The 24176-nt window shown below is 44.6% G+C and overlaps 1 protein-coding gene across 6 annotated transcripts in view; it reads left to right on the top strand.

Moving 5' to 3' along the window:
• The window catches only part of LOC121300080 (ankyrin repeat and SAM domain-containing protein 1A-like), a 61140-nt gene extending 37626 nt beyond the window's left edge, over positions 1 to 23514 (top strand). For 4 of the 6 annotated variants that reach the window (XM_041228469.1, XM_041228465.1, XM_041228464.1 and 1 more), the window contains 14 exons: positions 3334 to 3461; positions 9672 to 9770; positions 9991 to 10137; positions 10260 to 10367; positions 10746 to 10904; positions 11299 to 11433; positions 11554 to 11625; positions 11939 to 12025; positions 13130 to 13267; positions 14510 to 14680; positions 15706 to 15804; positions 16682 to 16779; positions 18230 to 18286; positions 20867 to 23514. In XM_041228469.1, the coding sequence (XP_041084403.1) occupies positions 3334 to 3461; positions 9672 to 9770; positions 9991 to 10137; positions 10260 to 10367; positions 10746 to 10904; positions 11299 to 11433; positions 11554 to 11625; positions 11939 to 12025; positions 13130 to 13267; positions 14510 to 14680; positions 15706 to 15804; positions 16682 to 16779; positions 18230 to 18257 (1469 nt within the window). In that variant the 3' untranslated portion in view covers positions 18258 to 18286; positions 20867 to 23514. The remainder of the gene's footprint in view (positions 1 to 3333; positions 3462 to 9671; positions 9771 to 9990; positions 10138 to 10259; positions 10368 to 10745; positions 10905 to 11298; positions 11434 to 11553; positions 11626 to 11938; positions 12026 to 13129; positions 13268 to 14509; positions 14681 to 15705; positions 15805 to 16681; positions 16780 to 18229; positions 18287 to 20866) is intronic. The other 2 variants (XM_041228470.1, XM_041228466.1) reach the window with 2 other exon arrangements.
• The last annotated feature ends 662 nt before the right edge of the window (positions 23515 to 24176 follow it).

Here is a 24176-nt window from a genome sequence, read left to right as displayed (position 1 = left end):
GGCTGTCCTGCTTCCCTGCAGTACAGGCTGAGATGATTAATATACTGGGGGAAAAACAAGTGCTTTTGTGTTGCAAAAAAAAAAAAATCAATAAGGACTCATGGATTTGGACTACACTTTGCCACACACTCGATCGACCAGAAAATAACACAAGCAAGCTAGTATTCACCTTCAGCACCTTGTGGGAGATAATAATTGCAAACCCATTCAGATACATTCACACCAAACATACTAGCATGTGCACGACCCGGTACTGGTACTGACCCCTTCCCCCTGAGAGAAGGCTAATCGTTTACAGGCAGGCGAGCGAATGAAAGGGAAGGGGGCGGCTCTGGCAGAGGGGTTCAGGTAGCAGCGGATCATCTCCAGTGTGTTTGTAGAGTCTCACTCGCATGCAGCTCATCATCTTAGAGGTGCAGCAGACAGCCTCTTTGTGTGTTCTGTCAATTGCTGCAAATGTCTTTTCACGTTTTGCTTTGATATTTTGCTCCACAGTCTCCAGCTGGTTGACTCTAGCTGCCCTTCCATAGCTATTTCATCGGCCTGTCGCCCAAACTACCTTCAGAGCAAATCCTAGGTCTGTCGTCTGGAAATCTGATTGCTACGTGCTTCTGAGTGCCTCTCAGTTTCTGCTGCTGTTGAAGCAGAGGGGGGGAGATTGGGAAGGAGATTGATTTGTACAGAGTTGCACTGGGATGGGATGGTCACATGGGGAAGCAATTGAGCTGAGGCAGCGATAGGATGATAGATCATGGTGGGGAGGGTGGCTTTCTAATAGGATTTCAATAAAGAGCATTGCGCCCATTGATGGCTGAGTAATGTCATGTTTAAATCTCAATGAAGTCCTGCTGTTTATGCATGTTTCGTGTCCGTAGATGTGCCCTTCATGGCCATAAAAGCCAGCAGAACTTTGTGTGCACAGGCCAGCACATTTAAGATTGCGCGTTGCACCAGTGCTTAATGCTTAATGCTTGCATACAAGAACCGCACAGTTGTGCATTGACCTAAAATCAGTGCATTTTATACATAAAAAACTTTGTTCTGCTCAGCTTAATTCTGGATTGAGTTTTAGGTCTGGTGCATGTTGATCACGCCAGCAGGTCTTGGGTTATTGAGATTGTCGCTTGACAGATAAGAAGACAAGGCAGGGATTCCCTTGTGTGCTACAGGGCTGTCATTGTAGGCTGTTAAATATTGAGGGATCTTTCTACCCCCAAGGGGTATTAAAGTGCTTTCCCCCCCTCCATTGATCTATTGTGCCGTCCTAAATGAAATATCTTTCTGTGCTGGCCCTGCCTCCAGCCTGCTCTGTTATTCTAGTCAGCGCTAAGGAAAGAGAGAGAGGAGGGGTGTGGGGGGGGGGGGAGGGACAGAGAGGTCTGCACGCAGAGTGAAGATTCGACAAGCTCCTTCAGACAAACAGTAGCAGCTCTGCAGTGTCCGGGTGTGTGAGAGAGAAGGGATAGAAGTGGCCATGGAGGAGACCTCAAGCACGGATGCGTTTCAGGGTAGGATATCTGATGAAATGAGGATTGGACACTGATTATTTCATGGGTACCACCGGAGCTGGGGATGCACAAAACGCTGGAGAGAGCAGCTTTTAAATTTTTTTTTTTAATGAACTTGAAAGAATTGAAGAGGTGGTTTTGCTTGTTGTGAGCTAGTCAATGTGTGCCTTGAAGAATAACATTGTTTAATAATCAGTTAACAGAACAAAACCTGTGACTTTCTTGTACCAAGAGGATTCAAAAGACCTGTGTTGAAAATATTGAATTGACAGTGAATTGGAGTTGTCTTTATTGCTTTTGAAGTGAACAGAAAGGATTCATGGAAAATTTACCAGATTTATTTTTTGCAGAAAATCCATTTTTTTTTTTTTTTCCCACCAATGAGAGTTTTCTATAGAAATCTACTTGGCTGGTAATTTTGAAAGAAAGGAACGGAGAACTAAAGCCTCGGACGCTGACACATTTCCAGATTAAAAATGGTTTCTTCATAGAGGATCTTTTTTTTTATTTTATTTTTTTTTGGCAATTGTGAGAAAAAAGCAGAAAACCTCCAGAGTCGAGTGGCTTATTCCCGGGATGGCTAAGAAATATTTAACTCTTTTTAGGATAAGGGAAGTCATTTTGGTACTAATGCCATAGGCTTACCACAGTAAGGGTTCAACCGAGCAGGGAAACGAAACTTGGAACACAGAGAGTTAAAATATTTTGATTTGGGATCCAGTGCTCACATTCACTGCATACAGGAGTACCTTGTACTTCCTGAAAACGTGTCTCCTTAAACAGCTATAGCTGTTCTGTGGAGCTTCTCTGGAGATAATGTTAATGCTTCAAACACTGTAGAAGAAAGCGTGCATTGGGTCTGTCACAGATTGTAAGCCTCCAGTGATAGACTCTGAGCTGGTATTCTTCCCCGCGCTGTGAGTTTTTTCCAGGGTCGTGCTTATTCAACTTGGTCGTGCCAAAACTCTAAACAGAAAATCTGCACAAACTGTCGCTGCGTTCCTCTTGAGAGACTTCTCAGAACTCGGGGAGGGAGAGACAGGGGTCGACTGCGCAGGCATCGTTATCTTAACTAGCTCGCTGTCATGCCGAGATGTGCAGGGGCTGATAGCCAGCCACAGTCTTCAATAAGATTAACTCCCAAGCAAAAGCTTAAATGAGATCTCGTCCGCTCCAGAGACAGACCCTGAAGCTCAAAACAGAACTTGTATCTTAAAGAACTTTTACTTTGAGGAACCCTCTGGATGTAAAAATAAAAGCAAGCGTGAAGAGCTCTTTAAAATATATGTATATATGCGCATCAGTATTTGTATCTGAACCGCAGCATTCTGGAATGTTGTGCATAAGACCCTTTAGGAAATCGGTTTATCGGTTTATCTTTTAGAAGTACCCATAGTTTTTAAAAGAAGATGATGTAAAAACCCCTAAGGTTAGCTTTTGAAATGAACACATGCTCTTCCGTTATTAATTCCTCTCTGGTAGTCATGAGTGTAACTTTGTCCGGCTGAGTTTCTCCAAACCCACACCTGTATGACTGCTATTCCCTTGCTCTGCAGTCCTGGGGCGCGTACACATTTCACCTCTGGGGGTTTGTAGATCCTGCCCCACCACCCCCAGTCCAGTCCGGTCCAGTCCAGTCCAGTGCTCTGCTCCCCTCTCTGCGGGAGCCCAGCGGCCTGTACACTGTCTCCACTTCCGGCCTGGTGTTTCTGTGCGCGGCTCAGCTGGCCGAGAATGATGTGGCAATGCCACATGTCGTCCTCGGAGTGCCGCTGCTACCGCCTCAAAGGCTTCTCTCTGCTCAAGCGCTTCCCTCTCTCGGCAGGCAGCGGAGGAGGAAGGGGGAGCTCCCGCGCCCTGGAGCAGCCTGTCGGAGACTGGCTGGAGCACATCGGCCTGCCCCAGTACGAGAGCAAGCTCCTTCTGAACGGCTTCGACGACCTGCACTTCATGGTGAGTAGCAAAGCTCGCTCTCGCTCTCTCTCTCTCGCTCTCTCTCTCGCTCTCTAAACTGTGATGTTGCAACACTACCAGCCCAGCTCGTGTGTGTGTGTGTGTGGATATTATTAAAAAAAAACAAACAAACATTGATTACAACCATTGAAGTTGATTACAGTACTCTTTTTAAAGACCGCTGTGTACACCGAATTCCCATACATAATGCACTCCATTAAAACCACTGTTTTATAACTTGTGTTCTTGTTTTACCATTTCAAAACGTTCCCTCTTCAAGAACCAGCTATCTATTCCAGTAAGCCCTTTTTTCATTCCTTTTTTAGTAGTCGTAACTTTCAGACAGTCCCTAGACCTGGTCCCTGGCAGGTTTGATCCCTTTTATAGTGTAAAATGTGCAGTAACAGATATTTGAGACTGGAAAGGCACCTGCTGTAATGTCCTGAAAGCTAGCCAGAAGTATTGCGTGAATCGTAGCGGATACCCCTCGTTGCTTTCTCAAGGATATTTACAGGCTCTGTGACCTTCCTCTGCTCTCGCTTCTCTGCTTGCTAATGAGAAATCCATGTAACCTTTTGTCTAATGAAATCGTGCCTGGGCAGTTATTAATAAAAGAAGCAGAACTATCATAATCAGCACAGCTGTAGCAGGCATGCTCACTCGATATTTTGACCTGTCTTGTCTACGTTGGAGGCAGATTATCCCCTCCATGGAGGCACCGGAAATCTTTACACTGCCTGAGCTGCGCTCTCTCGTGGAACAGCCTGTCCCCTGCAGATTGTGTTGCAGTCCCACGAATCTCAGAGAGGGGCTCCATTGTTGTATAAATACGGCAGGTCAGCAGTTTTAAAGAGAGCCGCCAGGGCGTTTGATCGGCTTGGTATAAGCTGACTGGCAGATGGGGTCTGCCTTCCGGTAATGCGTCAAAGAAACAAGTACCGTTGAAGCTGTGTTTATTGCTGGGATGGTGTATAGCCCAGCCTGTTGCCTCTCTGCCCTGCCCTTGGCTGGAAACAGTGCATTTGAAGGTCACTCGGCAAAGGAGGTGTTTGTGCCACACGCTCGCTCTGCTTTGGTCAGTCGATCTCAATGATCTCATTTTCTACATGCTGTGCAGACCCCAGCCCCCTTAGTGTGGTCTTTTCTGCTAAATCACCAACGCTATGCCACTGTGCACTCAGAGTAATGAGGATTAATAGCACAGCGGGCCTGGCCTGTGGGTGTTTTTTTTTGCAGCTGGCTTGGAAAACAGTAAACCTCTTAATGATATATGCATATATTTTGTTTGGATTCTTAGTCTAAAATCTATTGAAAATCCATCACGTAATGTGTGTGCACACAGTGTGTACCAGACTGATGGTGCTCCTGTCTGGTAAATAGCACAGCAGTCTGTCTGAGTCTCGGGAGAATGCCTGCGAGTGCTCTTTGTGAACTGGAAGATGGCACATATTTCAAATGTAGGAATGAAGAAGGTTAAAAAAAAAAATAAAAACATTCGCAAGTGTGGCTCCCTGGTATTCAGACAGAAGCGCTGTGCACCGGGTTTAAACCAGGGGATTTTTGTATTATTGTTGTCCCTGCTGCCCTGCAGTGCGTGCTGTTTATGACACGTGGGCACACAGCGTGCGAGTAGCTGTATGTGCGAGAGTGGAAGATTAATATCTAGCGGGCTGACAGCAGTGTCCTCTGTCTTAACTGTTCAAATAAAAAAGCTTTCCCTGAGGACTCTGAACTGATTGATAATCTGTCAAGCGGAGACAAAGCCGAATGAGGTGTGATTCTGTAGCATAACCAAATAAAGGAGGTCTGTGTGTGTGTCAGTATGTGTGCGTGCGTGTGTGTGTTAGTGTGTGTGTTTGTTTGTCAGCATGCGTGTGTGCGTGCGTGTGTGTGTGTCAGTATGCATGCGTGTGTGTGTTAGTATGCGTGTGTGCGTGGTGTATGTGTTTGCCTCTGTGCCTGTGACTTCTATGGTACCCAGCATGCTTGTCCGATCATGTCATCTGCACTGGACCTGGTCTCTGTCTAAAACTGTAGGAAAGACCGCACAGCAGGCCCAGGACTTAGTTAATCAGTAATCGTTGTTTTTTGTGTAAAGTGACGTTGCTTTGCAGCGTAGGCTATACTCCAAGCTGGCATCTCCTTCCTGTAAGGAATGTAAGCAACTCGTTTTGGTTTTTGGGTTGGTAAGGGTTAATGTGATCAGCAACAGGTTGAATCTGCTCCCAAGAAAACCCAGGATTTAAACGGCATCTGCAAACATTTGCACTAGCGCGCTCTATTGATGTTTTCAAGCGTGATCCAGATCCTGATTAGCTGTGGACTGCCTTAGTTAGGTAACATTTAAGAAGCCCAGAATTGGATCCGTTCCATTCTGTGAAACCGACTGTCTGTGTAGCAAGATTGTAAAAAGCAAACATCAAGTACCCTGTTCACACACACACCCCTAAATAATGCACGTCCATGGCATGTTAAAGTGTGAGTGGAATTTGCTTGGTTGAGATCTGCAGTAGTGCTCAGGGCTTGACCGGCATTAACTAGCAGCGAACAAATTAAGAGAGTTAACGTTTCAAAGCTAAAGGTCTTCAGTTATACTAAACGACGATACTAAAAGAAAAAAAAAAAACACCTTTGAGCCTGAAGCCTTGTCAAATGGAGATGGATTTGAACAATTTCACACCTGTTGAAGAGACGTCTGTACTGGAGCTGTGAGGTCGTCTTTCCTTTTTTCAGTAAATTGTGTCTCCTGTCAGCCCTACGAAATACAGAGTTCGTTCTTATTACCCTCAAGCTGTTTGACTGACGTGACGATTTGAAGGCAGGAATTTAAAAATCTGCAGCGGGTTTCTCTTTCAAGGGCCCTCGAGCGGACAAGCAGCCTGGCACCTTTCCAATGTGTTTAAGGCGAAGGAGCCTGCTTTGTTTCAGTCGAAGAAGCTTGTGAGATGCGTCAAGCTCTCCGCATTCTGATGAGTGAGGGGTGTGGCGAGCGCTGGGGGAGTCCGCTACTTTTGCTGGCAGAACGATTCGTTTTGAACTTCTCATTCCATACCAGAAGGGAAGAAACGCAAACGCAAAGGGCGTGCCTTTGATCTCCTCTATTGCATATCCACGCTCTATTGCTCTTACTGTATGTAGTGTTTGTCATTATTAACGTATGATTGCATGTCCACTCCATTCATTGAGGTGTTCTTCAATCAAGTTGCGTGTTCTATCACTTTCAGCAGCAATAGTCTGGAGCAGCATTCCAGTTGATGAAACTTGGTACCAATGAGAGTCATTTTTACATACATCCAGAAAAAATGCTTATTCAATTGAAGAGGAACTTCGTAACGCCATGTTTTACTTTACTAGTGTTGTGCTTTACACGGCCCCTGTGCAAATGTAAATATTTGATCAGGCGGCAAACATCCTTGCAATAGAATCCCAGGACAGTGCGTTAGGAGCCTGCCGCCCGCACGGGCTTCTAGGAATGCGTTACCAGGACTCTCTGGACCTCGTAGCAGCGAGGAATTACCAAGCACTCACTTTACTGCTCCATATCAAATACTGGAACTAAAGGCATTTCTCTTTTTAAAAGCACAGAGGTAAACTTTGGTTTTCCTGTTTGGCATCCCTGAGATATGAGGGCGTCTGCTGTTTTTCCAAGTTCAGTCTGGTTAAGTTAAAGGACTGAAAGATAAAGGAATCCAGGAAGTCTTGAAAGCAGGTTTGCGGTTGGCTGCAAGCATGCTCGTCTCTTTGTTTATGAAACGCCACATTTCATGAGAGATTAGAGCAACCGGAAATGTTCTGAAAAATCCAGAAAAACATCTTCATAGCAGGAGCTGGTCAGCTTGTACCATGCTTTGCCTTCATTCATCAATTCAGGTTCATTGAACTTGGAAACCCCAGTGAAGAGTTGAATGTGTGCTTTTAGGAGAAAATTAGACTACAGTACCTGTAGTGATTTGTGTGTGTTTGTGTCCTGTGTTTTGTCTGCATTTTAGTTTGTGTCTGCATGTGTGTTTTGTTTGCGTCTTGTGTTTTGTGTCTGTGTGTGGTGGTTTGTAAGTTGTTGTGTCTGTATGTGTGTTTTGTTTGTGTGCATGCTTTGTTTGTGTCTGTATAATATCTCTGTTTGGTGTGTGTGTGTGTGTGTGTGTGTGTGTGTGCGTGCATGCGTGCGTGCGCTCGTGCACTGGCAGGTCTCTGTTGTCAGTGTCTGCAGCTCACTGCAGGGTAACATTACTAGCTGTATTAATGGTACTGTGTCAGAGAGCACTGCCAGGGAAGCTGTGGATATCCTCTGATCTGCTCAGCTTGTTAGTGTCTGTACCAGCTTCTTCTTAAATGTGACCGTGACCTTCATAAACCAGCGATTATCACTTTGATGGGGGCTGCACACAGGGCTCCAATTAGTGTTGCTGCCGTTGTCGCTGTCATCTGGTTATTCCTGACCGCCAGAGCCAGCGAGAGCCTGCCAACTCCGAGAGACGAGCCCGGGCCAGGGAGGCTGTCGTTGGACCGCTCCTATGACACACTGTGCCCCTTTATAGCAGGGATAGATGGCAGGTCTGTTGTGCTGGAATGTATGTATGTAGAATGTATTTGTCTCTCCACTAACTGTTTGCGTTTCACATTTTAAAGGTCGAAATCTTGTTCTTTCAAAGTCATAAAAATCACATACAATAGTACATTCGTGAGAAATGTGTTATTGTTAAAAACAGCTGATGGATTTGTATGGTTCAGGTGACATTGAAGGTGTGGCTTTTCATTTAAACCATGTTGGCCGACTGTAGCGCTGTATATTTCAACAGAAATAAGATTCCTAATTCCTAAAGTAATGTTAATTTATAGTTATAAGCTCACAGTTAGGCAAGGTTATTCAGCAGCTGGTCTGTAAGATTTTTGTAATGTTATTTTGGTGCCAGTTGTGATGTGGACCAGTGTCCATGTAAAGAAGGGCTAGACCCCAGAACTCTCTGTAATAGGATTTTACAAAGACTTCGGTTCGGGGGCCACCCTGGCGTCTGGTCTTTTTGGAGATATCTAAAATGGCAGACGGCATTTCACAAAAGAGAAAGGTGACCTTCAAGAGAGCTTTGTCAGCCAGGGGCCGAGTAATAGGGCATTCTGTGCCTCTGAGTCCTTTTTAAAAGATTTTCTGTCAGACGCGCGAACGCTAAACTCTGCACCTTTATTAAGAACGGAGATTTTTTTCAAAAAACATCCGCTAAAAAGTCAACAGACCTCCTGTTCTGAATGTTAAAAAGGCAACGGACGGCCTGGGAATACAGATGCTACACCAGACAAAAGAACTGCTGGTGACTGCCCTCTGTGACACTTTAATAGGAACTGCGCGCTGAAAGGGCATTTTCAGTGAACCAGTCTCCTTGCTTCAAGAGACAGTTTAAAGATCTGCGGTATTTAGGACCAGCTCTCTCGTCACAGTGGTCGTAGTGAGGGGATTCCACTGTTTTTGGTTAAGGGAGTTTTGCGCACGACTCAAACCCGAGCAGTGCCCCCAGAATGTAACTCTCTACTATGTAATCAGCCTCTCCAGTTTACATTGAAGGAATTGTTGTAATTGGGGATTTTAACTGGGGATGTTAGAACATTTTGATGCTCTGAAGGCTAATTTAATTCAAGTGGGGTTTTTTGGGGGGTTTTTTTCCCCAGAATTTCAGTCTTAGATGCCAGTGTTCTGTATCCTTTTAATTGTGAAGTGCTTCCATTGTGTGTTGGTGTTCAAGAATCTTCTGCTTATCCGTCTATTCAATCACCCTCCATCTCTCTCTCTCTCTCTCTCTCTCTCTCTCTCTCTCTTTCCCCATGTGGGTTTGGCTAACACAGTTTGTGGAAAACGCTTGGAGCAAGGGAACCAGGGTCCCAGAGCAATCTGCCTTCCCTTCCTCCAAACCAATTTCACTATGAACCAGTTCACTGCTTTGTGCTGTGAGCTTGCTAGTGTACTTTTTTTCCTAATAGATTTTCATTTGGACAACTTGAGTGACAACCAAATCCAGAACAGATCCAGTTTGATTTTTAATTAATCTTCATGTAATGTGCGTCTGATCTAACAAATCTTTTTTGTTTTTTTGTTTTTTTTTGTTGGTGTGCGTGAATGTTTGTCCTCTTCCAAGTGCTCAAGCTGTAACCACTAGAGCGCACTGCCTGTATCCACACCCCCAATCCATCATTAAGCCCCTTTTTCTCTGCTGGTTCCAGGGAAGCAATGTAATGGAGGACCTAGACCTGCGAGAGATCGGGATCTCGGACCCCCAGCACCGGAAGAAGATCCTGCAGGCTGCACGATCCCTGCCCAAGGTACTGTGCTGACCCGTTCCCTTTGAGCCCAGTGCTCTCTTACTGATGCAGCTGGGCAGGGCAGGAGATCGCTGAAGCCACTGCGTCCTCAGTGTAGAAGGTACCGGGTGCAGTGCACCCTGTTGCTCAGTTGCCATCTGTAAAGGAGACGAGATCCAGCAATGGGTTACCTGGTTAGTAATCAAGGGCCTGCTTCCTGATTGTGTCTCCCTGGTCCCAGGTGAAGGCTCTGGGCTGTGATGGCAGCTCCTCTCTCGCCACCTGGTTAGATTTGCTGGGCCTGCAGGAGTACCTCCAGAACTTCCTGGCCAGTGGCTACCGCACCATCGACTGCGTCAAGAACCTGTGGGAGCTGGAGATCGTCAACGTGAGTACAGCAGAGCGCCACCACCAGGTTGGGGGGGGGGGGGTCCTGCTGCGACCCGTTTACTATCTCAGGTTTCAACAACCTCCTCCTGGCTCTGTCTTACCTGGGTTCCTTTCACTCAGGTTTTGAAGATTAACCTGCTCGGTCATAGGAAACGCATCATCGCCTCCCTGGCTGAGCGGCCCTATGAGGAAGCGCCCGTGAAACCCCCGCGGCTCTCCCAGATCAGAGTGAGTCATTGTGTACCATTTCTAACTGAGGAGTTCTTTCACAGAGCTGCAGTACTCTAGTTCTTAATGTTAAAACCCATTTCCTTTTTCCACTGCCTGTGTCCCAATTCGAAACCGGTTTGCTGTTGGTGCAAACAGGTTTCGAAACGGCAGTTGGAAACAACCCCGTAGTGTGAGGCTGTTTTAAATATCGGCACGCTGCAGCTGACACATTTCTGCTTGGCTTCGTTTCTTATAAAAAAAAAAAAAAAAAAAGTAGTAGGCGTTCACGAAAACTTTGACTACTGATCGGAAGACGGGAGAAAAACTTTGAGATACTCTCTAATTGGAACTGAACTTAGACTGGTTTTCTCTCGTGTGTGTGTGTGTGTGCCGCAGTGCCAGGACCTCGTCTCCCAGACCTCTCCGCTCAGTCACGACTCGTACGCCGGACGCTCCAGGGACATGTTGCTGCCCCAGGGGGATTCTGGGAGGAGGCGAGCCGAGCCCGAGCAAGAGGCCCAGCACCGCTCTCGGTCCGAGCGGCACCGCACACAGGTGAGGGGGGGAGGGGGGCACGCGTTTGCTGTGTGTGTGTAGATTGAGAAATTCCAAAAAGGCTTGCACAACACTCAGTATCTTATTTAAAAAAAAATTAAATAAATTGGGTGGAATTAAAAAGTAGCCAGAACTCTCCACTTTACAACAACTAGCCAGGCAGGGAGACTAATTCAGTGCATTTAAAATTATAAGAGATGCTGATGTACAAATTAACATTACCAGCAGTTGGCGCATAACACTTTTTATTAAGTGTAAAAAAGCACTTTGCTGCTGCAGTGCCCTGTTTTTAGGGTTTTAGAAATTGACTGCGTGCTCTAGCTACTGTCTCTCGGGAGGTTTCTCTGTCTGTCTGTCCTCTCGCGCTAACGCTTGCTGTGTTTGTCTCCTTCAGGAGAGACACGAGGAACGCAGAGAGCCCAAGTTAACCCTTCGCCCGCCGAGCCTCGCAGCGCCCTACGCACCCATCCAGAACTGGCATCATCGACCGGAGAAGCTCATCTTCGAGTCCTGTGGCTACGAGGCAAACGTAAGGGCCCGCTGTCCTGACCAGACTGCAAGGCACTTATTCTGATTCCGCGTTCCAAGCTGCAGTGACAATGCTGTTTGTTTAGTTTCTTTTGTATTTAGTTTCTTTATTTTTTTTCAGTACATGGGATCGATGCTCATTAAGGACCTCCGAGGTACTGACTCTACACAGGATGCCTGTGTGAAAATGAGGGTGTGTATTTGCAAGAGAGTCCCTTCACGCTAATTATTACGCAAAACTGAATTTTGACTCATTTTCAGTGATCGCTTGCGTTCTCAAATGATGGTACGTGAAAAATTAGCGCCAAGCTGAGTTTTGTGTGTGCTCTCCCTTACAGAAAGACAAATCTCATAGCATTATAATGCCTGTGTATTATCCTGAAAGAATCCCCAACAAGCGTGCCACTGCACTGCCATTGAAGATCGTTTAGGAGCAAGCCTCCCTCTGTGTGCGTCGCAATCTCTTTAAAATTCAATCGCCGATCCTCTGTTTGTCTTTCCCCCAGCGGTCGACGGAGCAGATGAGAAAGATCCCCACTATCATCCTCTCCATCACCTACAAAGGGGTGAAGTTCATCGATGCTTCCACCAAGGTAGGGCTTGCGCTGCGCTGATAAGAAGCAGCTTTTGTTCCACGCTGTCTAATCGTGGCCAGCCATCTTTCCCGAATCCTTTTGCCTCTTGGAAGACATCTGAAGAAAGGTTTGATTGATTTGAACTACAATAAAGGAACAGACAAAGCAGTCGTTTCAAACTACAGAACCCCCGAATGACACTCGCAATGTGAAGTGGTTTATCTTTAGCTAGATGGCCGTTGAACATTAATAGTTTGTTGGGTTTTTTTTAAACACAGAGTTTCCTCCTTACTTCACAATATGGTAATACACTCATTTAGTTTGTTCACAGTTTTGGCCGAGTGATAAGGATTTTACTGTATAAGGGCTGTCGTTGAATTCACCGCCCTCCCTTATTTTTCAGTTTTTATACGTGTCAAGGGAGAGCCTTCTGATAGGAGAGAATAAATAGTCTTAATAAATGAACCTGCCACGGGCTGTTTCACAAAATCATTAAATAAAATTTATTGTCTCAAGGACTGACAGCTCAGAACTAAAAGCCAGCGTCTCCCTGTAGTTTCTTTTTTATCATGGAAATATTGAATGCAGACTAGCTCGGCAGCGTAAATCACAGCTAGCTCTTAGCACTCGCTTGAGTACCAGCCTCAAGATATAGGGATATCAGGTTCAGGTTTGTAGTGGAGTGCTGTATCGTCAGAAGCAATCTTTTGTCATGACATTATTGAAAATGTATTTGGTCTTCATTAACTGCAGATAAGAAGGATCAGCGCCACTTTAGGGATTGAAATAAGACTCCCATTGCATAGTAGTTTGAGCCATTCCTGGTTTTGCTGTGAGGTTAATAAGACGCACCTGAGTTTGTTCCCAGTTTGTTTTTAAAATGCTCCCGGTGTTTTAGATCCTGCTTTGTTGTTTGAGACGGTGATGCAGCTTTATTTTATAAAAAGCCAACAGAGGAAACAAATCCTGTATTCGGAGAGGGCTGAATTGCAGTGGGAGGGTTTCAGATCAAGGTTCAGGAGCTGTGAAGGGATGTCGTCTGTATTGGAATAGAATCCCTTTGCGTGGAGATAATGATCGCTCACCGCTGGCACTCGATCACTCTCTCTCTCTCTCCTCCAGAACATCATCGCAGAGCACGAGATCCGGAACATCTCCTGTGCAGCTCAAGACCCCGAGGACCTGTGCACCTTCGCCTACATCACCAAGGACCTGCTGACCTCCCACCACTACTGCCACGTCTTCAGCACCGTCGATGTGGTGAGCCCTTCCGACTGTACCCCAGACCCCGCGTGCCACATCGGAACAGCATGCCCCTGGCAAGGTTTCTGTCAGCAGGCTTGCAAACCGATCACACAAGCAAGCGTGTTATTCTCCTCAATGACTTCTCATTAGGGTTAATCCGATCCAGATGATTTGCTGTTGTATTTAGGGGTTCAAGTTACAAACCTTTCCTTCAAAGTTTTTAAATGTAAGAAACCCTTGTAGGTGCAAATGGGGCAGGAGGGCTTTTTAAATGTTTTAGTTTATGCCAAGTTCAGCTTTTTTTTTTTAATATATATAAAGACATTGAAGCCAAACATTATGAACTGTGTTATCTGGCAACACGTCGTTTTGAGAAGCGAGATAAGAGTTTGGTGTTGACAGTGACCTTTATTTGTTCACTACAATCTGCCCTTCGAGAAGCCGCGTGGACTATGCTGCCTGGCTCTCAAACTGAGCATCCTTGTGAAAAGGTCAATATTTTCAGTAACCTCCCTGCACTCCGTTTCCTTTGGGCCAGATGGATTGGATTAATAAAAGCTGCAGCTGAGGCTCGTGGTCATTAAATGAGGTGCCCTCCCCCCACCCCCTTTCTCCAGCTCATCCATCGTGTGTGTGTGTGCTTTGCGTCCTCTTGTTATCTTTATAGTGTGTATGGGATCAATACATTTTGATTAGAAAGTATTAATCACACTTTGTCAGCCTGCTGCGTTCTGTAGATGTGTGTGCTGTGTGTTTAATGCTGTGGAGCTTCTCCGTATGTGCAAAGAAAAAACATTGGCTTTGTTCCTTCCCTTTTGAAGGGGTGTCAGGAATGAGCGCCACACTCCTAAATCAAATGTCTTTCCTCTTGATAGTAATAGATGCTTTGTGATATTGTTGGGCTGAGGGTCTTGGGTGCTTTTTGCTTTTAATTGGACATTACCACACTGTAGCAAAGAAAGATTACGCCTATATTTCTCTGATATAATATTTCTAATACGAAGAAAGTGATTTGAAGTTGATGGTTAATCGAGCCTTGTAATTCAATGAGTAGCCATTCTGGATCAACACTAATTTTGATTTAATCAAATCAAAATAATGCGATCTCTGCCTATGTATAGCAACGTCTAACATCTTCACTCCCTCGCCCTCCCAAGGATTAGGTCGGTTTCATTTATCCTCATGCATGCTTACCGTAAAAGCGCAGTGTGTTTCCAGTCATTCGATTCTCTCTCTATTCCCCCCCCCCCACCACAGAATCTGACCTATGAGATCATCATGACTTTGGGACAGGCGTTCGAGGTAGCCTATCAGCTGGCACTGCAGGCCCAGAAGGCTGAGCCCCATGCCGCAGGGTCAGAGGTCACTGAGATGAAATCAGCACGGCCGGTTCCAAAGCCCCGCGAGAGTAGCATGAGGAAGTCAACGGTGAGTACCAGCCGGGCACCGACAAACCCATCTGTGATCCCTGGCTCTGTGCGTTTACAGCATCCTTTCATAGGTTAGCCTTCTGTGCATTGTGCTGCAAAATTGTTTATCAATTTGCATTATCTTGGGTAAGACAGGCTTCCTCCATCCATCAGTGTGCATCCCTTATGGGTCACGTGATCTGTGGGATTTGCCCATGATACCAGCAGCCAGGAAATCTTGCATGCAAAGCCTAGGATAAGCTGAAAACAGTTCCCCTCCCATATGGAGCTGTTACCGTCTTGTATAACCCATCATAAGTCTAGCACGCATTGAAGATGCAGTTCTCCAAGTGATTGTTAGTTTGTATTCCTTCAGTTGTACAATAGGTCCCCTGACCGCAAAGCCCCGTTGCCTGCTTCAGTAAGACAAGGAGGTTAGGTGATCAGTAGTGTCGTTTATAGTTTTCAGGTGGGGTGGCTGTCTCTGTAGATTATCAAGCTATTGATTTCACTACAGGAAAGTTGAAGATCGCACCAGTTAATTTCCTAATTGCAAACGCTGTTAATCAGGCTAGCTAATCAGGGGGAGAGGGACCAGTCTGTTTTCACGCAAGCAACTCGGCTGTCCGGCAGAAGCGTCAACTTTCTTAATACACTGAGAAATCCTGTGTGTGTTAATTCTTGTCATTCTTGTGATGACTTGTCTTGCAAACTGATCCATTGATTAGCGCTTCTTTAATCACTCGCCCTCACCCTGTTTGATTGATCCTTTATGCCAATGCAAATAAAGTGCCTCCCCTTTAAGGAGCACAGGGCCACCTGGTCAAAAGCTTATAATTGCACTGTTAAATAGAAGTGGAAACTCCTGTTTATTTCTTGTAAATAAGAGGGTTTTTCTTTTTAAAGGGAGTGTCCAATACGTTTGGCAGAACGACAATCAAGCATGCTGGTGATTTTTGGATTAGTGAACTGTCCGGTTTTGTGTGTGTCGCCTGTCATTTAACACCTCTCTGTGTTTGTCTTCTCGGTCCTCCTGCTTCCCAGGGTGCTCCTCTTCCTGAAAGTTGCTGCTGTTACTGTCAAACGTGTACCACTCACCGGCCATCCTACCTCCCGCTGCACTCTGTCAGCCCTCGAGTCCAGGTCCTGCCTGCTCTCTCCTCCTGCACTCTTCAGATCTCTTCCTGTGGGAGCTCCTCCCAGCGGCTTTAAAAAGCCATTTCCCTGCGTTTGGTTTAGCTTCACTGGCTGTTTCTGCCCCCCTCCCGTCCAATTCTTGTGGAGTTGCGTTGTATTCTGAATAAATGCTCAATTACAATATATTTAGTAGAACTGTAAAAAAAAAAAAAAAAAAAAAAAAAAAAAAAAAAAAAAGATGGGTAACCCGACCTTAAAGGTCATCTCCACGGTGACTGAGGATGTGTGAAAGCAGTACTAAACCTATTCAACAGAAGGGAAATGTTTTTTTAAAAACACCGGGGGAGTTCTTATATCAGTCCTGTTCCTAAATCCCTCTGCTTGTGTGGAAGACAGGGCTAATGGTTTCACAAGAGCTGCAGCTTCTCTTTTACCTTTTTGATTGTACTGTAAAGCTCCCCTTTCCTTCTCCCCTCTCCAGCGTACTCCTCTGTGAAAACCTTCTTGCTCATCCCTCCCCTCTTTTACTTTTTTTTAATGTCTGGATATTTTTCCCCCTAATATCTTTAAAGATATTACGAATGTACAGCATGCTTTTTCTGTCCTTCTAAATGATTGCGACCTGGGGGGGGGGGGGAATTCTCTTTTTCTATTTATTTATTCAGTACGTCAGTCGCTGGTTGTTTGAGACACTTGTAACCGTTTGAATCATGAAGGGGAGGAGTGACAGAAGCGGGTAAAAAGTTGTAAAACCATGATTTGTCGGAGAATGCTGTAAAGAACCTTTCTGGATTATTGAAATCCTTGGTTGTAAGTAAACTAAATACTCGCATCTTCCCAAACCAGGGTTTTGACTCGTGTCTGTTCACCCTCCCTCCTGCAGATGGAGCCGTTGGAGCTGGAGCAGGACTCCCAGTCCCATGGCAGCGCCTCGTGGATCGTGGACCAGAAAGCGGACCCCAAGCGGACCATCAGCACCAAGTACGAAACCACCATATTCTGAGCAGCCTGCCTCTCCGTGCCTTCTCACTGTGACTGTGTGCCACACTGGGGACCACCAGGGTAGCCCCACCACCCTTCTGTGTCCACGTACTGACCCGTGTGTGCCACAAACCCTAGCCACGAAACTAACCAACCCTCCTCCTTCCTCCTGCACTACCCACTACCACTGCTACTCTGCCAGAACAAGTCTATTAACCTTGACCCTTTTAACTGTCCAGACCTTGGGCTAGCGTGCTTCCTAAAAGGTGCAGAACTGCTCCGAAAAACAACGCCCCCTGCTGACCAGCCAGGCCTCCAGGGTACATTTCTGCTGCTGCTTCAACAGGCTTCCTGAACTTTCCTAACAGCTTCTCTTGTACATCTGCTGTTTTAACCCTTGCTTGATCTCAGGCCAGAGCTCTCCAAACTTTCCACCTACCCGAACGCCACAGGACCCAAACAGACCAAGATACGGACGTGGATCGCAGTGTATGGGTTTCAAGTAATCAGTTTTTGAATGGCACAGGTTCAGATATGTGGAAATGCAACTGGAGCATTTTGAATTGTTGTTGTCATTATTTTTCTAGCTGTGGAAGCCAGGCAGCGGTGTACATCGTCTTAAACATTTATAAACAATCTGAATAAATCTTAAGAAACGTTTTAGTTTTATAGCAGATTTTCGGCACACTTCCTAAGCAATGCAAATGTCTATGGAGAGAGACTTCCCAAACACACTCACAAGGTAAATCTCTTTGTTAGCGCACACGCCCGTGACCTTTCTAACAAATGTTTTAACCCTTTGTTAGCCCAAGGCAGGCTCCCTGTGCACTGTTCCAAGAAGAAATTTAATTTTGATCTTTCTTTCCAAACAAATTGCGGCAAAGCAATTTGTGTCCATGCAAGGGCGCTGGAACTAGGGGTGCTGGGGGTGGGGAAGCACCCCCTTGGCTTTGCATGGTTTCTGTCATACACAGGGGTTACAGTTTTGTTCAATGGCTTTCAGCACCGCCACTTTAAAAATGTTTCCAGTGCCACTGTGTCCATGTGGTGTATTTTGTGTCTAACCTGGCCCTGACCACTGTGAGGCGCTCTAACGAATCCCTTACTGTCTGCACTCCAGACACGATCGTCTGATTCAGCACAACAAAAAGAGACTTGTTTTATTTCAGCTGCTTTTTATTGTTTGTGTTCGTGTAAACAGTCTTGGATTCTAGGTCTTTTTATTTTAGTTTTTCTTCAGAGTTCTTCTCTGTCCAGGCTGTTTCCACACTTTTCTGCGCCCGTTTCCCAGGTCGAAAAAGCCCCAACAGGATCCGTCTCGGACGCTGTGGTTTACTCACAGATTGTAGCTTTAATGCTGCTTCTCATTTACTTGCCTTTGTGTTTCAATTTTATAATAAGATTGCCGTGTTGACATGGTGTCGATTAATTGTCCATATTGTCCAATTAGAAGTACTGCACATGGATGGAAGCCCTGATGATCAAACTTTGGAGCTTACTGACAATGGTACGAACAATTTATAGTGCAGAAAACGATATTAATATGAATAAAAAGCCATTTAAATCATGACTGTGTTACCGTGAGTGATAGGGCAAGTTTCCTTTAAAACATGATACACTGATCTGGCTGTCATCTAAATAAACCCTAAATGTGTTTGACCCTATAAGGACTGTTTAGTGCAAGACTTCCCAGCCCTGGTCCCGGGGACCCCCCATGTCTTCTGGTTTTCATTCCAACTTAATTAAACTCTTAACTGAATTAATAACTTGCTTAATTAGACTTTTTTGCTTGTTTTCAGCTCTTAAACAGTTGCTGATTTCAAGTGAGCTATAACGTTTTATAAGTAACGTGAACTTTTTTAGAAGCTGAGAACAATTAAAAGGGTCTAGTTAAGCAAATGATTAGTTCAATTAATTCACACCACCACCCCCAAAACAAAACACGGACACTCCAGAGACACCACAAGGCAAAGGCGGCTTGTCATTGGTCTTTAAGGGGTTAAAAGCTTTGGTTTCTATAGGGATCTCACAACACACTGTCATGATTTGATGTGTGTGTTGAATATGTATGAGCAGTAGAATCCTCACATGACTATGAATGACAGCTGCATTCCAGTGCCATTGTGACATCACCGTAGCGTATAGAGGCTGGCCAGCTTGGCAGGCGAATATTGCGGTTTTTATCTCCAACTGCACGCTAGTAAACGTGTCTGTGCCCTATAGAGAGAGTGACATGTCATCGGAATGGTTTTCTTTTTAAAGCACTCATCTGAAAATGTATCAAGCAGCTTCTTGGGGAAGGTTTTTAGTTGGTGTCCCTGAGCAGTGCAATTGTCCATTCGTCAGGTTTACTGTCTGGCAGGTTGAGTCCTAGTGTGAATAGCCGCCATCGTGCCCTACATACTCTTCATGTTCTTCTCACACTGGAGAAGTGGAGAGTTGTTCTACAGTTAAAACAGTTGAAAATGGCAAGTAGTTGAGGGGGAAAAAGCCATGATCTTATTGGAATCAAATCAAATATTGGGCAGGTAATAATCAACAATAATCACTAGACAGTGCACAATGCATTCAGTACACTACACAGTGCACAATGCATTCAGTACAGTGCACAGTGCATTCAGTACAGTACACAGTGCACAATGCATTCAGTACAGTACACAGTGCACAATGCATTCAGTACAGTGCACAGTGCATTCAGTACACTACACAGTGCACAATGCATTCAGTACAGTGCACAGTGCATTCAGTACAGTACACAGTGCACAATGCATTCAGTACAGTGCACAATGCATTCAGTACACTACACAGTGCACAATGCATTCAGTACAGTGCACAGTGCATTCAGTACAGTACACAGTGCACAATGCATTCAGTACAGTACACAGTGCACAATGCATTCAGTACAGTACACAGTGCACAATGCATTCAGTACACTACACAGTGCACAATGCATTCAGGACACTGTACAGTGCACAGGCAGTCAGTACAGTACAGTGCACCATGCATTCAGTACAGTACACAGTGCACCATGCATTCAGTACAGTGCACCATGCATTCAGTACAGTGCACCGTGCATTCAGTACAGTACTGTGCATTCAGTATAGTACACAGTGCACCATGCATTCAGTACAGTGCACAATGCATTCAGTACAGTGCACCGTGGATTCAGTACAGTACAGTGCACTGTGCATTCAGTACAGTACATTGCACCGTGCATTCAGTACAGTACACAGTGCACCGTGCATTCAGTACAGTACAGTGCACCGTGCATTCAGTACAGTACAGTGCACCGTGCATTCAGTACAGTACAGTGCACCGTGCATTCAGTACAGTACAGTGCACTGTGCATTCAGTACAGTACATTGCACCGTGCATTCAGTACAGTACACAGTGCACCGTGCATTCAGTACAGTACAGTGCACCGTGCATTCAGTACAGTACAGTGCACCATGCATTCAGTACAGTACAGTGCACCGTGCATTCAGTACAGTACACAGTGCACCATGCATTCAGTACAGTACAGTGCACCGTGCATTCAGTACAGTACAGTGCACCCTGCATTCAGTACTGTAGGCACCTGGCTGGGTGATGTCTGTTATACTGTATTAGTGTAAACACAAGTGGATCTGGATCAAACCACATCAGCTGCGGCTTGTTGAAACAGGGAGCATCATTCATCTGTCCTAATCTTATTTTCTGCCTGGACATTCATTCACCACTGTACACCACCTTTCCCTCTGTGGGCTGATAGCTTAAATATACATCAAAGCCTATGTCGGTAGATACAGACTTTTGTATACAGCTTCCATAACTAAAAGAAATAGTACAGTAAGATAAGCAATATGAAATACAGATAAGCAATATGAAATACAATCAGTGTTTTAATTACTAGTCATCTGCTGCTAAAGTTGCCTACATTTCCAAAGGTTACCATTTTTGTAGTATTAGTTTTGAAAGAGAAACAGCACAATATATTGAATTGTCTTTGAGTCCTCTGCCCCCCCCCACCTGCATGTAGATGTGTTTGTTAAGCTTCCTGTTGTGCCACGGTTCACCCATTATACTGTGTGTGTTTCCCTTCATGTAGCTGAACCAGAGTGCTGGGACGGAGCAGCGAGAGGGGGACGGGACGGGGGACCCTGTCCCCTCCCCTCTACACACCCCCTGCCAGCCCCCCTTGGACACCGGGAAGACCCTCTGCATGAGAAAGTGACTTCTCCTGGCTCTTGTCAGACAGCACTGTTACCCCTGTACAGGTGCACAGCCCAGCTGTGTTGGGCCGAGTATGAGACGGCAGTAGCTGTTGTTTGGTAGATAGTGTCACTGAACAAGCCATTCTAGACACGGCTGGACTGCACAGCTGCTCAGCAACTCTATCATGTTAATGTGAATTTAGCGGCGTGCGATTATTTTGTGTGGGTTTTTTTATTTAAAAAACAAAAAATGACACAGCTGTATGCGTTTCTAATCTGCAAGCTCTTTATTTCAAAACTTGGAATTCGTTTTTTGGGGTTCATTTTCGGGTGGCGAGGAACTGGCCCAATTATTATTATTATTATTATTATTTTTTTTAAACCAGGACCTGTTTGTTGTTTCCACTTTTAATGTAGGTTGCAATGGATTTTACAGTGCCGCATTCACAAAGTTATTTAAAGGATTTTTAAAAAATCTGTTTTTATGAATAAAACAAAGTTAAAGCCGTTCGTGGAATCCTATTGGCGTTTTAAAAATAAATAAATAAATAACATTTGTAAGGTTTCATGAAACGAAAACGAAAGCCACCCTCTTTTGCTACTGGAATCAAATTATGCGTTGGCCCTTCCACCTAGAATGGATAATGGCCAGTTAAGGGCAGTTGTGTTATTTATTTTGTCTGCATAGTTAGGTTTGCAGGGCTATTCCAAAGCAGAGAAACGGATGTGTTTATTTTATATAGTATATTCTGAGATTTAATAAAAGGTCAGTTTTTTTTATATATATGTCCACTACTAGCAAATGTCAAACGATATAAGGATGTGTTAGTTAGACTCTAGAGGAGACTGCTAGTACAGTAATCAGGCTATTATAACAGACACAGTGTTTGGCAGCACTGTGAGCTGTCCTGGGTCTCGGAGTAAGGAGCTGCAAATCCAATTTGAAAAGCAGAACAAAAAAAAAAAAAAAAAATTTTCAGATGTGTTCATCTGACGAGAAACAGTTAAAAAAATAAAGCAATTGCCATTTTAGAATCAAAGGATATTTGAGCCGCAGTCCACCTTTTTGTTTGTCTGTGTGCTTTTCTACTAGAATGCGGGCGTTCCTTTGCAAAGGGCTGCCGCGTGGCCGGCATGCAACTCTATCCATTCGCTGCATTAATGCCATCGTTTCCAGCTAGCCGCTGTGGCTGTGATGTGGACACTAAGCTTTAACACAGTGTGCAGGTACAATTAAAGGGAAAAGACAGAGGAGGCAGAGAGGAAACTGGGAACAAAACACTTAAAAGCAGTACATGTATATATTTCTAAAGGTACTGTAAAACACAGGCTGTGGGAGCCCTGTGCTGTAGTGTACACCTTTTAAAAGTGAGCCAATCAGTAATGAATAAATCCTCCTCCCCTTTTAGTCGGCTAGTTCCCCTAGTCTGCGCTGACGTGCCGCAGCCTGCATTGCGTTGATACGGTCGTGTGGATGTTTCGTTGTTTTAACTGGGGGCTAGGAGGCCACCTAGACACTACATGGTGGTTTTAACAAAAATGTATCGTGATAATTTATTTGATATATTTTTTGGGCTGTTTCAAGTTGTGTTAAAACTGGGCCAGGCTGATATGAGCTCTCCTTTGAACAAGGTCACCTTTTTTTAAAGGGGCGCGATTGTAGTGTTCAGGAACACTACAATGCAATTTCGAGACAAGGTATGCTGTGTCTTTAAGGAAAGGGCGTGCACCCCTCTCATCAGAATCAGGTATGAGAAACATTTGCAAGCCCATTGGAATCTGAGAAACGGATATGAAAGTGGCTTATTGTAGGCACAGTTTGTGCAACAGCTTGAGGGTATTTTTTTTTTTTTTTCTATATTGCAATTACCTGACGGTTGCATGCAGACTGTTCCATCAATCCCCAGGTGAGCAGCGCCCTTTTCATCAAAGCGACGGCAAACCCTCCCAAAAGATTTAGAAACCTGGCATCCGAATGAACAGAAGAAATAATGAAGTCTTAATATTTAATAGGCGGAGTCAAATCCAAACTACAGCCACAGACCCATGCAGTTGAATGGGTTGGGTTTGAGTGGAGTTTGCGTGCTTCCATTGGTCCTATTGATTCTATCAGCCTTGTTCAGTTTGTCATTTTTACAGTTGCTGATTGAGATGGGTAGCAATTGGGACTAACCTGCAATGGTATTGTTGACTATGATGATGCTAATAATAACAGTAATAATGATCGTGGATTGTAATTAATCCCTAGTTTCTGTGTTTTGATACTTGAATGATTCTGGTTTTCTATATAGAAATGTCTGTGTATGTAATGTGAATCTTTATTGTTACATTGTCTGGGCTAAAAAAAAAAAAAACAGACAACATATCACGGTACTAGTTTCTGTTTTGTGCAAGAAAAGCAATCGTGAACAAAGAAGAAAAGTTAGGCTGACCTCACTACAAAAGAGAAAGGGTTGTAAATATTCCTGGGATAGCACTGTTGGGAGGTTTTTGTGTTATTTTTCATAATTGTGCAACTAATAATAAATGAACAAAAGTAAAATGATTACTTTTTTCCTTTTTTTCCTTATATAATTGTAATATCACCAAAAAAAAACCCACCTCCCATTGCTTTGTTTTGAATTGCAGAAGCTGCTGCAATGCTTGTGTGAAACTCAGCCCTTTACACTATGCTGCCGTTTCCCTCGGTGTCCTTCTCTCCACCGTGTGTCATTAAACATGATTGCTTTAGGATTGTAATTCACACATCATGGGACAGAACTCACCAGGGGAATGAGTTTCTCCACACTTACGAAACACACTCTCTCATCTTCAGTCTACCGATAACCCTTTCTACTCGAACTACCTCCATTTATAGTCAAGCTCTGATCCGAATACTTTTAGTTTTTCAAAGTCATGTAGAAGAGATATTTACTGTTTTTATTGGCCAGTAGGGCTTTTGATTAGTGGGATCAATAAAGCACAATTTTCAATTTGCTGAAATCCTTGTGTGTGTGTGTGTGTGTGTGTGTGCTCCTTCACACACAAATACATACATAACTGAGTTTCCTTTACACCTGTCCTGAATAAACCATCTGTAGCTTTTCCAGGAACATTTTTGAGCAATGACAATTTGTTTTATTTCTTTCTTTCTTTTTAAGAGACCCATCTCACACAAAATCTTCCTGGGTCATTTCTCCCAAACTCTTTAAAAAAAAAAGCGAT

This window comes from Polyodon spathula, chromosome 25 (assembly GCF_017654505.1).
Source record: "Polyodon spathula isolate WHYD16114869_AA chromosome 25, ASM1765450v1, whole genome shotgun sequence".
Lineage (NCBI taxonomy): Eukaryota > Metazoa > Chordata > Actinopteri > Acipenseriformes > Polyodontidae > Polyodon > Polyodon spathula.
The sequence above is the reverse complement of the archived record's forward strand: the minus strand, read 5'-3'. Positions and strand labels throughout refer to the sequence as shown.